The following is a 13,669-nucleotide window of genomic DNA, read 5'->3' on the forward strand; positions in this document are numbered from 1 at the left end:
TATTCACTTGCTAAGAGATCGTGTTTCATTTTCTAACCTCGTCGTGAAATAGTTTCCCGACACCGCCAATTTTGCCGACTTTCTATTTCTGGGTCCCTTTCCGTCCTTTCGGATCTTGGATTTCTGATGCCGCTGCTGGCATTCGAAGTCCAAGCTTCTCGCACTTGTAATGGACTTCAGATTTGCTTTTCTTCGTAGGCTTTGTGTGGTTTGGTCGTGTTGTTAATGCACCGCTTGAACATCCGGAACCTCGACCACCAGTTGTCACGTCTTGAAGGGTTTTTGATTTCACCCAATCAGCAGTTCACTTGATACCGGATGCATCCATGCCCATTATCAATGAGTCGTACTTCTTAGGCACACCCATAATGAAGAACAACGACAGCCACTCGTCGTCGATCGGAAATCCGATATCCTGCAGCTTCTGACTGGTCGTAAGGATTTCGTCCACGTATTTCTCGACGGACAAACAATTCCGCACTGGTTCTTGATCTTCTTCTTCTTAGACTATTAGGATCTATTAAAAGGCATTTTTGATAATCAAGATGTTTACTGCTTCAAGTCTTGAAAAGGAATGAACTTTTAAATCTTTGCTCGAAGTGAAAGAAAAATTTCACTTTGTTACTTAATACTATGGAGCTTGCCTAGAGCCAAAACCATAATAAAAGTAACACGTCCAATCGGTTTGGATTTATAACAGAGAATGATATTTATTCAACATAACATAGTAAACCCCTACCACGCTGACAAGAACATATAACACGCATAAAATCCGAAATCTGCATAAAAAATCACTTAAACTTCTAAGATTACTGCCTTTCTAGTAGTCGATGAAATTGAACACAAGTTCCATTGGTTGACTTAAAATAATTGCAGTGATCGAAATGTTTATTTATGTTTTGCTTACTTGCTTACCCAGCATTCTTTATATATAAAACAACAAACTCGATGGAGAATAAATAATATATACTTAATTTTCTAAATAAAAATTTTAGTTCGTTTCGATTGCTAGAACCAATTACTAGATACGATCATAATATCAAAAATTGAATCGTTTTTCCCTCAGTGTTAACAATTACGCAGCCAACCTTTCGGTGGAATCGATTCTCATCATTCGATTCCTGTATATTTTTTTCTTTTCATCCGACAGACAGCGGTGCAAAAATTTCGATTTGATTGGAAGTGTACCATAAAACGCAAAAAACTTGACAAAACAAAACTGTCAGTGCTACGAAAACACGAGCGGCAGGGTGGTTTACGGTTTAATTATTGCGAAAAATAAGGACCCCGTTTGAGAGTATTAAAATTAAAGTGCAAAATGTTATCGGCATCTCGGCTGACGATTGCCAACCTTCGGATTGCACAGCCAAGGGTGGCTGCGATTCGGACGAGAAAACATTGCGCTGGTACTATGCTTGCTTGTTCCACCGATTAACATGATGTAATATTATCGATTTCTCACGTTTGCAGCTTTGCCGGGATTGTCGCTGAGCGGCCGGCGATGGTTTTCCAGAAAGGTGAGTGACATTTCGCGCGAGGTTACCGAGAAACGGCGTAAACTTTTGGAAGCTGGCAGTGGTGCATGTTATAGTCCACCGTACCCAGGATGTAGTTCAGAAGAGCCAAAAAGCTCAACTCGCCCTGGATGTATTGATCCTCATCGAACCCCAATGATTGGTGAGGGAATGCAGTCAGCCGGCAATTCTTCCAGTTATTCTCAATCAAGATCAAAACGAAGCGCTCCTGATCGGGAGGTTTATAAACGTTTCACTTATGTCTTTTAAAGTTTGAAGAAAAAAAATGCTTGCTCTATGTAGCTCAAGAAACCCTCTATTGCACCGGTTTGTGCCCCTTCCCCTCCCTGCAAGACGAAGGAAACATCTGAGGTTCCTAAGTTTAAATTGCGTTTTATTATTTGGTGGCCATTTACGCATTGTTCATTTATAATTATTTTTTATAGGCTCATGATTCTGCAAAAGTTGCTCCACCAGCTTGCCCACCACCACCCCCTTCAGAAAAGTCCAACACACCGTACATTATCGGAGCCATCGCTTTGACAGCCGGTGGCTTAGGTCTGGCCTACAAGTTGGGTTTGTTTGACAGTGATCCGGTTCTAGAACAGTCGTCCAGCTTAGGGATAAAAGCTAGCAAAAAATCTAAATCCCCCTTTCCGCCTTCGTCGAAGGATCTACCAAAGGAGGTGCCATATCTGCTGATTGGAGGGGGAACAGCAAGCTTTGCAGCATTTCGTGCTATCAAAGGACACGATGCAAAAGCTAAAGTACTGGTCATTAGTAACGAGCCTGAAATGCCCTACATGCGACCGCCACTATCGAAAGAATTGTGGTTCAATCCCGAAGAAAAAGCACAGCTAGAACCACTAAAGTTTCGTCAGTGGAATGGAGTCGAACGCAGTATTTATTATGAACCGGAAGATTTCTACATAGACCCGAGGCAACTGTTAGATGCCCCGAATGGGGGTGTGGCCATTGCTCGGGGCTACGAGGTGCAACGGATTGATGTTGTCAATCGAAAAGCGATTTTAACCGATGGAACCGAGATCAGCTATGGGGAGTGCTTACTTGCCACCGGTGCTAGGCCGAAAAATTTACCCGCATTCGAAGCTGCTTCATTGGCCGTAAAAGAGTATACCACACTGTTCAAAAGCGTAAATGATTTTGAGGAACTGAGTGAGAAATTGAAAGCCGGTAGCAAAGTAGCGATTATTGGTGGAGGTTTTCTCGGGAGTGAACTTGCTTGCGCGCTGTCTAAGTTCAGCGAAATTCGTGAAAAAAATCTTGAGATTTATCAGCTGTTTCACGAAGAGGGTAACATGGGAAAGGTTTTACCGGAATATTTGAGCTACTGGACTACCGATCGGGTTCGGGAGGAGGGAGTGAAGGTATGGCCAAAGACTCAAGTTAAAGCGGCAGAAGTGCAGGACAAAAAGCTCCGGCTTACGCTAACCGATGACAGTAGTTTGGTAGTGGATCATGCTATTATTGCGGTGGGATCGGAACCGAACACCGATTTGGCAAAGACGTCGAACCTGGAAGTGGATCCGAAGCTAGGAGGATTTGTCGTGGACGCCGAACTGCGGGCTCGATCACATTTGTATGTTGCTGGTGATGCAGCTTGCTTTTACGATCCCAAACTGGGACGAAGACGCGTTGAGCATCATGATCATGCTGTTGTTTCCGGTCGATTGGCTGGCGAAAACATGGCGGGAAAAAGTAAATATTACTCACAGCTGATGAAGACGGACTAGTAATTCTATCTTTTTTGCAGATAAACCCTACACTCACCAAAGTATGTTCTGGTCTGATTTGGGCCCTAGGATTGGATACGAGGCTATTGGCCTCGTCGATTCCTCGCTGCCGACGGTGGCTGTTTTTGCAAAAGTCGACCCTCCGGAGGTTATCCCAGACACCAGCGAGAAATTGCAAGCTGCCAACGCGACCGTTATTCCAGCCTCGGCGACTGCCCCAAGCAGTGCAGGCGCCAAAGCTTCAGTACTTAATCATCCGGGTATCGTGAAGGCAGAGGAAAAGCTAGCAGCCGCAGCCAAAAAGGAAGAGGAAAACGACGACTTTAACAAAGGAGTAATCTTCTATTTGAGAGATGAGAAAGTGGTCGGAGTCGTGCTGTGGAACATTTTCAACCGGATAGGGACGGCGCGCAAAATTATCGCTCAACACACACATTACGATGACTTAAATGAGGTCGCAAAATTATTCAATCTGCACGACCGACCCGAGGAAACCGAGGCGGAATAAAATTATTCTAGTGCTAAGTCGTAAATTACCCGTAACTCGAAATTTCCGTTATGTATATTTTTGTGGCTTTATTTGCATTTGCTGAGTACACGCATTGGTGTTTCTAGTAAAACAACAGGTAAATTGAAAAAAAAAGTCTTCTTAATCTTGCGCTTTAAACATAGAAGAGGTACAAACATTCATTCTCACTTAAGCTTGGCTTCGGCTCCAACGTACTTAATTTCATCGAAGGCCTTTCGAGCCCGTTTCAGTTCTTCATTCATCGTTAGCAAATCCTTAACGCGGGAATATTTCCGGGCGTCTTTTCTAACCAGAAAAATGATGTCTTCCACCTGCACTCGACCGGTTCGGCCAATTTCCATAGCTCTGAAAAATAAATGTTTCACAGCAATGATCGCTTTATCATACAGTGCTATGCAAACCTGTGTGTCATTTCCGTTATAAATTCAATCACTAAATCCTCGAGAAGATCAACGCTTTCCGTGTAGGGATTCTGATCGTCTCCAAAGCCGTACATCATACAGCGCAGTTCTTTACTGAAAAGTCGTTTCCGTCCCGCTGTCGACTCTATTTGAACTTCACCCAGGTCATCCTCGTCAAACTATTGGGAGACAAAATCTTTTAGTTATAATACAAGAGGTGAACATAGATCTGGAATCACCTCGGCTTGGTCGAAGGTTTCCTCCGGCGGATTAGCAGTCATGATGCGTTCTTTTTTGCTCCTCAGAAAAAAATCTTAATTTTCGAAAAATTTGATTATAATGCACGTGAAATCTGATTTATTTTTTTATATCAATTCTAATGAACTAAAAATTGGTCTGCGTAGCGACCAAATCGACTGAAAACACGAATAAACTTTACTAACAAAAACTGTCGATAAGGAAGATCTGCCATTTGTCAGAAGAGCGTTATTCTGAAAGCATAACGTGCGTTACGCAACAATTTATTTTACACGTTTAAACCTGTTTAAACGATACAGGCACAGTCGGGATCCGCAACCTGGATAACAACTTTTCGTCGATTTTAAAAAAATAAAGGAATTTCAATGTCGTCGATATGTTTTCGTTTCTGAAAATTAAAAAAAAAGGATTATTTTGTTTTTCTTGAAGTTGGAATGGTTATGTAATATTTCCTCGATGTCGAATTTCCCGAAACTTTTCCTCAAAAACATAAAGTTTATTCATATAACATGATGTTGAAAAGCAGCGAAGGCTCGTTGTTGGAAGCGGTGGCCTCTTGCAAACATATAACAGAGCTTCCGGTTTCTTTCGTTAACTTGGTGCTATATTTCCGTTTACGAAATAAACAAGCGATAGCAAATAAGGAGGTACATAAGTTGTCAGTACAGAGCAAGTGTTTTCTACGATAATGATCGAATCAAATCTTTTATGGGCAAAAATTTTGCAAACAACTTTTTGGGCAATAAGAGTACGGTTGAGGTCGAATAGAACTAAAGGATTGTGTCACCCACTAAAAACCTATTTTTCAAATTTCGTAAACACATTGGAAGGCAAAAACTTTTTGCATAAACCATTTCTATGGGATGTTGAGGTTTGAATATTCTAAATGAAATAATAACAAATGCTGAATAGACAATTACAAATGTACAAAACACAATAAAAAAGTTTGTGGGAATGCATAATATTCGGTAAAACATGTTTCGGGAATTGTTATACAATCGTCTAATTTCTTCACACTAGTATGGTATTTTTATTTAAAATTATACTCTCAATTCAACTTTCAATTAATAACTTTCAATTGAATAAGCCCTCTCAATCGACTTCAATTACTGTATCATCAATTTCAATTATCTCAAGCGATTGCCCGAACCTGTCATCGAAGCTTTCAGATTCGGTACTGTGGTCAAGGTCAGAGTCATGCCCGGTCGAGTGTGAATTGTCTGTCTTAGAGAACAAATCCTTATCCTCGCTAATCTCGTTGGTTAACTGTCCGTTATTCATCTGTTCTTTGGTCCGATCGTGGTCTGATTCATTATCAATTCTGGATAAGTGGTTCCAAGAAAGTTCCATCTGACTACGGTCCGGTGGGGAAGATAAACAAGTGCTACTTACATTATTGCTCTGGTCTCCACCGTCAAAAGAAACATTTTCGTTCACAGAAGTTTCATCAGCGTAGCAAGAATTGTTGAATGCTGCGTCACTGCCGTGAAAAACTACGAAGTTAGCTTTAGTGTTACCCGTGAACTCACATGGTCCTTCAAAAGCAAACTCCGGTCGGTCGACTGAATCATAATCGCGATAAATACGACGTGTTTCGCCCTTCTCAAAGTTTTGCAAGTCGTTCACTTCCAAAGTTACACCGTAGTTCAAGCTGTTTATAATTTTGGAGCGACAAAAATTAACGCTGCAACCATCCAGAACTTCAATTCCATTGATGCAATCCCGAATGACACTATCGACTAGTTTAATTTTGCAATTTTGATTAGAATAGATTCCAGCAGCAAAATCCTTTATGACACACCGCTCAAACTGTATAGTGGAGTTGCCTATAAAAAAAGGAAAGATAGATTACTTTATTACACCTTTAATGTATCCTATTTTACCAAAAATCACAATTCCCTGCTTTGTAGTAGATTTTTTGTCGCCCGCGAAGTAGCAATTTTGAAATGTTACGTTACCACTTTTGATCAGCATTCCAGTGCGCACATTGGCGCAGTCTAGCAAAATATTTTCGAAACAGTAATCTCCATCAATAGTTATCAGAATGCTATCATCATTTTTAGAGTTCACTGCAGCTGTTGCTTCTATAAACAGCAGCTGGTTCGGATTGATAAAAACAAATGGTACCGGACTAATTGCTTTGATCGATCCGCCATTGCTGAGATATTCCAAAAAATTGATCGAATGCCGTCCAGGCGGCAAGAAAATTTGATCGGATGATTTACTACTTTCTAGTGCTCCTTGCAGAGTGTCACAAATACGGACCAACTTTTGCTGATCGTCAACTTGTTGCTTGACTTTTTCCAGATATTCAATCTGCTCTTGCAATGTCCCTACATGTGTAACGATCCTAACATCAACTGCGTTTATGGGCTTACTTTCAAAACTAACGCCTTCATCCGAAAACCGGATCTTTTCATACACGCCGCGCATTGCCGGATTTTCCAAAATATCAACATCGTTTTTGATCGAGCATAGCCGTAAATGAATCTCCATCAGTTCGCATGCTTTTGTCGGATGTGGCAAACCATACTCTTCCGCATCTTCTTTGTCTTCTTCCTCTTGTTCGATTTCCTTTTCCAGCAACTCTCGCTTTTTCTGAATGTAATTTGCTTCGGCCAGCAAAGCTAAAATATGAGACGATAATCGCTTCGACATTGTTTTATTTTTCAGATCGTAGTAGAATTTGATACGACTTTCGAGATGTTTTTCAGCCCAGTCGCTACCATCACTATCATCATCGTTGTCCCAAGGCATCCAAATGTGCTGGTAGAAGAATCTTAACTGATCCACACAATCGGCAGTACGATCAATATTAAGGCAATCATTTTCCTGCTCTTTGAGCGGCCACAATTCCTCCAGCGACACGATCTGCTTATCCGGTAAATGTACATCGTCATCCTGAACCGCATTGATCGAAAATATTGCTTTCAATTCGTCAAAAAGAACCTGCATTATTAGAAAACGAATAATATATTTCAGCAGTGAAAATAAGTTAACGCCCACCTGTTCAACGGTTCCCATTACGACGGTTGGAAATTTTACCGACAGTTCTTCGCAAACGACGCGTGGAATTCGCCACAGCGCTTGCCACCCGGTTGGCTCTAGGGCTACTTCCATGTAGTTGGCCCATTCGTTTCGAACCCCAGAAGCGCTGACCGGAATGTCGCGAGCACCTAAGATATCTTGTGCCTCTTGGAGTCGTACCAAAAGCGACTTCTCAAACTCAAAAACCTCCATCATTTTGTACAATAATCAAACCAGCTTTGAAACGTTTTACGTTTGATTATCACTTGTGTTTGGGGGTGATTAGCTTGCGAATAACAACAAAACCTGAATCTTTCTGTTTTCGTTTGCCTCCGTCTGAATAGCGATTAGCGATTAACAGTAATTTTGAAAAAAAATTATTTATGCACTTTTTATTTATTCGCGCGGCTGTCACCGTTGTCGATAACTCGATAACAATGCAGCAGCGATGCCAGATTAGAAGACATGTGTTCAATTTGAAAATATCTGTGAAAACATCTAGGTTTGCGGAGACAAAATGAAAACATTGAAAAGTTACAGAGATAACAATTTAATTTTGCTCGACATTTTCCAGTTCGCGGGTGTTTTTCCTCGCCTTCGGGTGGGTTACACCCACCTGAATGGGAAAACATGTGAAAACACTTTTTCGAACATTTCACAAAATGACCAGGCATCCCTGCAAGCACTATCCGCCCCACGCTTATAAGGTGCACTGAGAATAAAGTGTATTTGTTAATGATATGTACATCTTTATATTCTGTTGTAATATTTGCAATTTGACGAATTTTGCAAAGGAAGTTTTGGTTCAAAACAAAATGAAATTTATTTTCTGTGACAAACCAGTATATTGTGTAAAAGTTTTAAAATATACTTGTTGGTTGTACATATAACATACTTGTTGTGTAATTTTATGGATCACACTTTAAAAAACCAATACTAATTAACTTACATTTGAACTAATACCCCGTTTACACTATATAGTTTACACTACACTGCATATTTTTTATGATATTGGCGATTCGCCCATATACCAAGCAATTTACATTCAAGCAATTTACAGCGACTTTCATCTTTCATTTAAAAATCGAAGGACAACCATATAACATTTGAAAAAATCACGTTTTGATCAGAAAATTGCACTCTTTCAGCTGATATATAAAAATATTTCCTAGTAATTGATCCAGTTCTTCAAATTTCAGTGTCGATATTTCAGCACAGACGAGCAGACGTACCACGAAATTTATCTTCGTGGATCAAAACCCAAGTAACCAAAAGTTCGGATAAAAGTAGAATTCATAGACTAATCAGCCAATCTAACGAACATGAATAGAATTCTATTCAGCTCCATTTTTAAGTAACTAACCGTACTTTCAAGTTCGCATTTGTTGAATAAACTTCGAGTAGTATGCAAAGCAGCTTCGAAACCGAACTAGAAAGTTCACATTAAGTTCGGTTAGGTCGCTGAACAGAGCGCTATTCAGCTTGAAAAGAAAACTTCAAAATACTTAAAATAAAAATCAATTTGCAATTTTTCAATTTCCTCACTCATCATTCCGTGTTGCTTCAAATCTCATGATAATGATTTACTGGATAAATTTAGATCAGAAGAATAATGTCTGGCTTCATTTATTATTAAATTTTATATTTTTTTTTGCAACTTACTACACAAGCTTCGAACTCGAGTCCTCCCTCTTTGAAGCCTAGATTCATACCACTGCTCCGTTCCCGCTATATGAGATCAGCATCGATTTTACTCGATGTGCTGATTTCTCTTCATTACCTACACGTTCATAGCTAGGAACATACCGGGTCTCTCTTTCAGCTTGAAAGTTCAGATAAAGTACAGGTGGAACCTCATGCGAACTAGGAAGTTCAGAAAAGGCTGACGCGGAACTTTTTCTGAACTTTCAAGTTCAGAAAAAGTACACGCAGAGCGCAATGTGAACTTAAGTCTGACAGTTCTCGTTTGTTTTGATTTTGCTGCAGTTCGGTGGTAATGTAATTGAAAAAGGTTGTGTACGCAATATTTTCCTTCCAAACGTTTATCGAAAATTTATTCTGGTAAGCAGTATGTACAAAATATGATAAATGTTCAAAATCAATAAAAACTTTTTCGCTCAATAGATATGCTGTGTGCCGCACACAAGGAACTCTCGGTGGTGTCCGAGAATTGGATTCGTACTTCCAAAACCGGCAACATCATGCTGTGGCCTACATAAAAAACACCCAAGATTTGGGCAAATTGCTTAAGGATGAAAGCATCACGCACAACAAGTGTCTAACGGGAATTCACAGCTTATATCCGGTTAGTTTTTTCGTTTGACCGGCATATTCATAGTTGATTTCCTGTAAGGTAACAAAAGAAAGTTTTTTAGATAAAGAAACCTTTAAGCACCCTAATATTACCTATTGGAATCATAGCTTTGTTTTCTTTTTGCCATTAATTTAGATAATAAAATTCCGATGATAATAAAATAGACCACATTTTTTTATTGTTTTTGAAAAACTTTTTTTATCACTAATCCTGAAGCAAACTTCACTTTCGCCAAAGTAGAGTGAAGCACGAGTCAGAACTTAACATGAACTTTGAAGTGGAAATGAAGTACGACATAGACTTCTTCTGAACTTTTGTGCTGATTAAAGGTACGGATGAAATGCTAACCGAACTTTAATTTCCGGCGGCTTTAAGGTTCAAGTGTGAACTTCAAGGTTCCAATGAAGAGGAGCAAGCAGCTTCTCCTGAACCTTAGTGCTGATATGAAGTACGGATAAAATGCTAACCGAACTTCAATTCTAAGGATTTTAAAGTTCACGTGTGAACTTTATCTGATTTTTAAGGTTCCAATGAAAAGTAGTAAGCAGCTTCTACTGAACTTTCGTGCTGATTAGAAGTACGGATAAAATGTTAACCGAACTTTAATTTCCGGGGGTTTTGAAATTCACGTGTGAACTTTATGTGAACTTTAGGGTTCCAACTGAGGGGAACAAGCAGCTTCTCATGAACTTTTCAGTTGCTTTCAGGTGTTAACGGTACTTCATTTAGAATGAAGTTCGGTTTGTGAGTAATGTGTCTTGTTGTTCAGCAAGAAAGTTCCGCGGAACCAAATCCGAGCCTTATGTGAACTTCTAAGTTCGTTTGCTGAGTGAAATTCGAACTTCTGGTTGCTTGGGAATGACGGTTAATTTAAATGTTGTCGTTTTCGTTTTCGCGGTGTAGGTACACTTTTCCCGGGCTATACTTTGCAGCTTCAAATAAAACATTTTCAGTGTCGTTGCATTGGTATGCGCAATAATGGGATAGCTGTCAATTCATTTTGTTTTGGTCATTATCGCATTCGTCATTTTGTCTCGTTTCCATTTCATATGTCCATCTCGCAAATGTGCTGAAAAAAATTTACCTGATACTTTACCACGTGGAATGAGAACCAAAACAAACCAGTTTTGTCACATACGCTTTTTCCGGGTGTCGTCAGGGACAGAAAAAGTGTAGGCAGAGACAGAAAAAGGGTAGTCCAAAAAGTCAAATAAAACATTTACGGTGTCAAAAGTGTCGTTGGAGTGTAGCTACACCGGGAAAACGAAAACGACATTGTAGTGAATACAGATACCGTAGTGAAGTCAAAAAAAAAATTAATATCAATTGTCGGATCCATACGTATGATGCAATTTGGTCATGTGCGTAGGATTTAATATGACAAAATAATGCATTAGCACAGCACGAATGTAAAATGAGATTGGCAACCAGCAAAAAAATTGACGCAAACTTTTGCGTTTGATCGCAACTTTTCCGGATGCACAGTTACGTAAGAGGAGTGCGGATCGAGTCATTCGGTGTTCGAGTTTTAGGAAGGTAGGACGTAGAAAATTTATCAGGGAATACGACATGGCGCAGCCAGTAGGTAAGTAGAGTGAATAAAAAAAAGTGATTTCATTGACTGATTATCTAGACTTGTAAGAAAAAAAAAGATTGGAAGTGGAAAAGAATTTTCAAGGCGAAATGATGAAATTTAAAGAGAAAGAATTGCATGAGCGAAGCGGTCTCATTGCAAAAAAAAAAATTAGCGAAGCGGTCTCATTGCAAAAAAAAAAAATGAGCGAAGCGGTCTCATTGCAAAAAAAAAGCGGAGCGGTCTCGCGGAAAAAAAACAAAATGATTGAGCGAAGCGGTCTCAACACAACAAAGACAAATTGTTCCGGGCACTTTTTTTATCTCTACCTTACAGCGAAACATATGCAAACGCAGAAGCAAGGGTACAAAATGAAGAATATGACGCGCAATTCACCGGTTGAAAATATTAGCGTCCCTTCGGTAGAGAAGCAAAGAAAAAAAAATAAGGTTAAAGATTTGTCCCGTGAATTGGCGGCAGAGAAGGCCAAAAACATTCAACTAATGGAAGAACTCGAACAAAGTCAACGAATCAACGAGGAACTTCTGGCTAATCAAGCTGAGAAAGAGGCCAACAGATCTGATTTCGAAAGCGACACCCCATTTTCTAGTACTCGCAGGGTATCAGCTGTAGCTAATTTTGAAGATTCACGGTTTTACAACTCTATTAATCAGCTTTCGATCGCTTCCATCAATATACCCGAGTGCAAATCTGCGGATGACGGTGAGATTCATCGCCAATCCTTCGAAGCTTGGAAAGATCTACTCGTAGATTCAATGACATTAGCAGGAGTACAAGATGAATTAACTAAGTTCACCATTTTTAAAATCAAGGCCGGATCTAAACTTCTTGAAATTTTCAACAACACAAAATCGTCGAATGAGGACCCGAATGTTAGCTGCTTTCCATTTGCCAATGCAATGTCAAGGTTAAAATCTTACTTTGGATCAGGTTCAGACGTAATGCTAATTAGGCGTAAATTAGCAATGTGCGCTCAGAAGCAAGAAGAATCTGACTTGGCTTATATTACTCGTGTTGGCTCGATGGCTCGACTCTGCGCATTTGATTCCTCAATAGTGATGGGAAACTTATAGATACTTATCGATAATATCGATAAGTGCTTGACATCGATATTATCGTTAATTTTTTGACGTTAACGATAATTATCGATATAATAAGGGTGAGCACAAGTCAGTGCGGCTGGTTACTGGAGGAGACCCAAAAGAAGGAGACCTCACCTACCCTTCCCCAGGAGTTGCTTTTGCCGCTGGGTATTTGTTGCTATTGTGTAAAGGTTCGCCCCGGATGTCACCGAGTTTCTGAGAAATAATGGTAACTAAAAAGGTATTTATAGTTTTTAGTTTCCTATGAACAGATGAATTCGACAACTCAGTACTGGAGAACTTTAAAAAAATATCCAAACTTTTCGCACCATCTCATAAAAAGCAATGACACGAAATTGTAATAAAATGCATTTTCTCTTTGGCTTGCCAACTCTTATAATATGATGGACATGCATAGCGGCAGTCTATTGGTAATTCTCTGGTAATTGTTTAGATTTACTTGGAACTGTTTAAGTTTAAAGTATCTGTTACCCAACAAACAATTTTTAGTTCAACTAAAAATCCAAATCATCGAAATTGTTGCGCCAAAAAAAGTATTCTGACCTTTTGAAATGTTAATCCAGATAAATTTTCAAACGCAAGTTCGCAAAGTTGCTTGGTTTAATAAGACCTACACACCCACAATGTTCGATTGAATTCTGCTAGAGTGCTGCAAGCTCAAAGAAAATTAGTACCCAACAGGGAAAAAACCGCCAAAATCAACACCCATACTTAATAAATTCATACCTCGATGATTCCTTGGCGAATTTTCAATCTTCGGCTACCAATGAACCTGAAATAAATTCTGATTTATTGACAACATATAAACCTATGTGAAACAGAATGTCAGAAAAAGTTCTACGCGTTGCAAAAATGTACACTTTGGCACACACTCCGGAAATCTGAAACATTTCCAGTGACCCTTGGTCACGTCAAGTTCTCAAGTTATACTAGGAATCTAGGACAGTTTTCCAGTAAAATGAAACCTGTTTTGTCTGAATTGATTCATTTTTCGTGAAGTTTTGGCAATTTGAAAATTGACAGAATTTTGCCTGCTTCAATTATTTCCCTTATTACGCAACCTTCAAAATGAACTTCGGCTTGAAACTACTCCGTAGAAAGCACTCCCGGCGTAAAACTCAAAGACTTTCCAAAACAAACTGTTTAACTCGTCCGGTAGTTTGAATTATCATTCG

At 39.5% G+C, this 13,669-nt stretch overlaps 3 protein-coding genes across 4 annotated transcripts; 1 reads left to right on the plus strand and 2 right to left on the minus strand.

The window, feature by feature from the left end:
• Positions 1 to 1,138: 1,138 nt before the first annotated feature.
• LOC129730749 (apoptosis-inducing factor 1, mitochondrial) lies at positions 1,139 to 3,919 on the plus strand. The gene is made up of 4 exons (XM_055690302.1): positions 1,139 to 1,406; positions 1,471 to 1,517; positions 1,961 to 3,233; positions 3,289 to 3,919. Exons 1-4 carry the CDS (start codon positions 1,319 to 1,321, stop codon positions 3,774 to 3,776), a joined length of 1,896 nt encoding a protein of 631 aa, XP_055546277.1. The 5' UTR covers positions 1,139 to 1,318; the 3' UTR covers positions 3,777 to 3,919.
• On the minus strand, positions 3,819 to 4,635 carry LOC129730751 (transcription initiation factor TFIID subunit 13). Its single transcript, XM_055690305.1, has 3 exons — positions 4,438 to 4,635; positions 4,199 to 4,377; positions 3,819 to 4,142 (listed from the first exon to the last, which is right to left on the minus strand). Exons 1-3 carry the CDS (start codon positions 4,477 to 4,479, stop codon positions 3,962 to 3,964), a joined length of 402 nt encoding a protein of 133 aa, XP_055546280.1. The 5' UTR covers positions 4,480 to 4,635; the 3' UTR covers positions 3,819 to 3,961.
• On the minus strand, positions 4,517 to 7,903 carry LOC129730750 (protein nessun dorma). Of its 2 annotated transcripts, none has more exons than XM_055690303.1 (4): positions 7,463 to 7,903; positions 6,340 to 7,405; positions 5,849 to 6,282; positions 4,517 to 4,844 (listed from the first exon to the last, which is right to left on the minus strand). In XM_055690303.1, exons 1-4 carry the CDS (start codon positions 7,697 to 7,699, stop codon positions 4,800 to 4,802), a joined length of 1,782 nt encoding a protein of 593 aa, XP_055546278.1. In that variant the 5' UTR covers positions 7,700 to 7,903; the 3' UTR covers positions 4,517 to 4,799. The 2 variants fall into 2 exon arrangements, with proteins under 2 accessions (XP_055546278.1, XP_055546279.1); XM_055690304.1 differs by lacking the exon at positions 4,517 to 4,844 and adding an exon at positions 4,879 to 5,777.
• Positions 7,904 to 13,669: the final 5,766 nt, after the last annotated feature.

This window comes from Wyeomyia smithii, chromosome 3, assembly GCF_029784165.1.
Source record: "Wyeomyia smithii strain HCP4-BCI-WySm-NY-G18 chromosome 3, ASM2978416v1, whole genome shotgun sequence".
In the NCBI taxonomy this organism is placed as follows: Eukaryota; Metazoa; Arthropoda; class Insecta; order Diptera; family Culicidae; genus Wyeomyia; species Wyeomyia smithii.

Excerpts from the sequence above, each read along its gene's own strand:
- LOC129730749 (XM_055690302.1), top strand. The coding sequence starts at position 1,319 with ATGTTATCGGCATCTCGGCTGACGATTGCCAACCTTCGGATTGCACAG. Across the intron at positions 1,518-1,960 it reads GGCGATGGTTTTCCAGAAAG|GCTCATGATTCTGCAAAAGT; the intron begins GTGAGTGACATT and ends TATTTTTTATAG. Across the intron at positions 3,234-3,288 it reads CGAAAACATGGCGGGAAAAA|ATAAACCCTACACTCACCAA; the intron begins GTAAATATTACT and ends TCTTTTTTGCAG.
- LOC129730751 (XM_055690305.1), bottom strand. The coding sequence starts at position 4,479 with ATGACTGCTAATCCGCCGGAGGAAACCTTCGACCAAGCCGAG. Across the intron at positions 4,378-4,437 it reads AAACCTTCGACCAAGCCGAG|TTTGACGAGGATGACCTGGG; the intron begins GTGATTCCAGAT and ends GTCTCCCAATAG. Across the intron at positions 4,143-4,198 it reads ATAACGGAAATGACACACAG|AGCTATGGAAATTGGCCGAA; the intron begins GTTTGCATAGCA and ends TTTATTTTTCAG.
- LOC129730750 (XM_055690303.1), bottom strand. The coding sequence starts at position 7,699 with ATGATGGAGGTTTTTGAGTTTGAGAAGTCGCTTTTGGTACGACTCCAA. Across the intron at positions 7,406-7,462 it reads TAATGGGAACCGTTGAACAG|GTTCTTTTTGACGAATTGAA; the intron begins GTGGGCGTTAAC and ends CTAATAATGCAG. Across the intron at positions 6,283-6,339 it reads GCAGGGAATTGTGATTTTTG|GCAACTCCACTATACAGTTT; the intron begins GTAAAATAGGAT and ends CTTTTTTTATAG.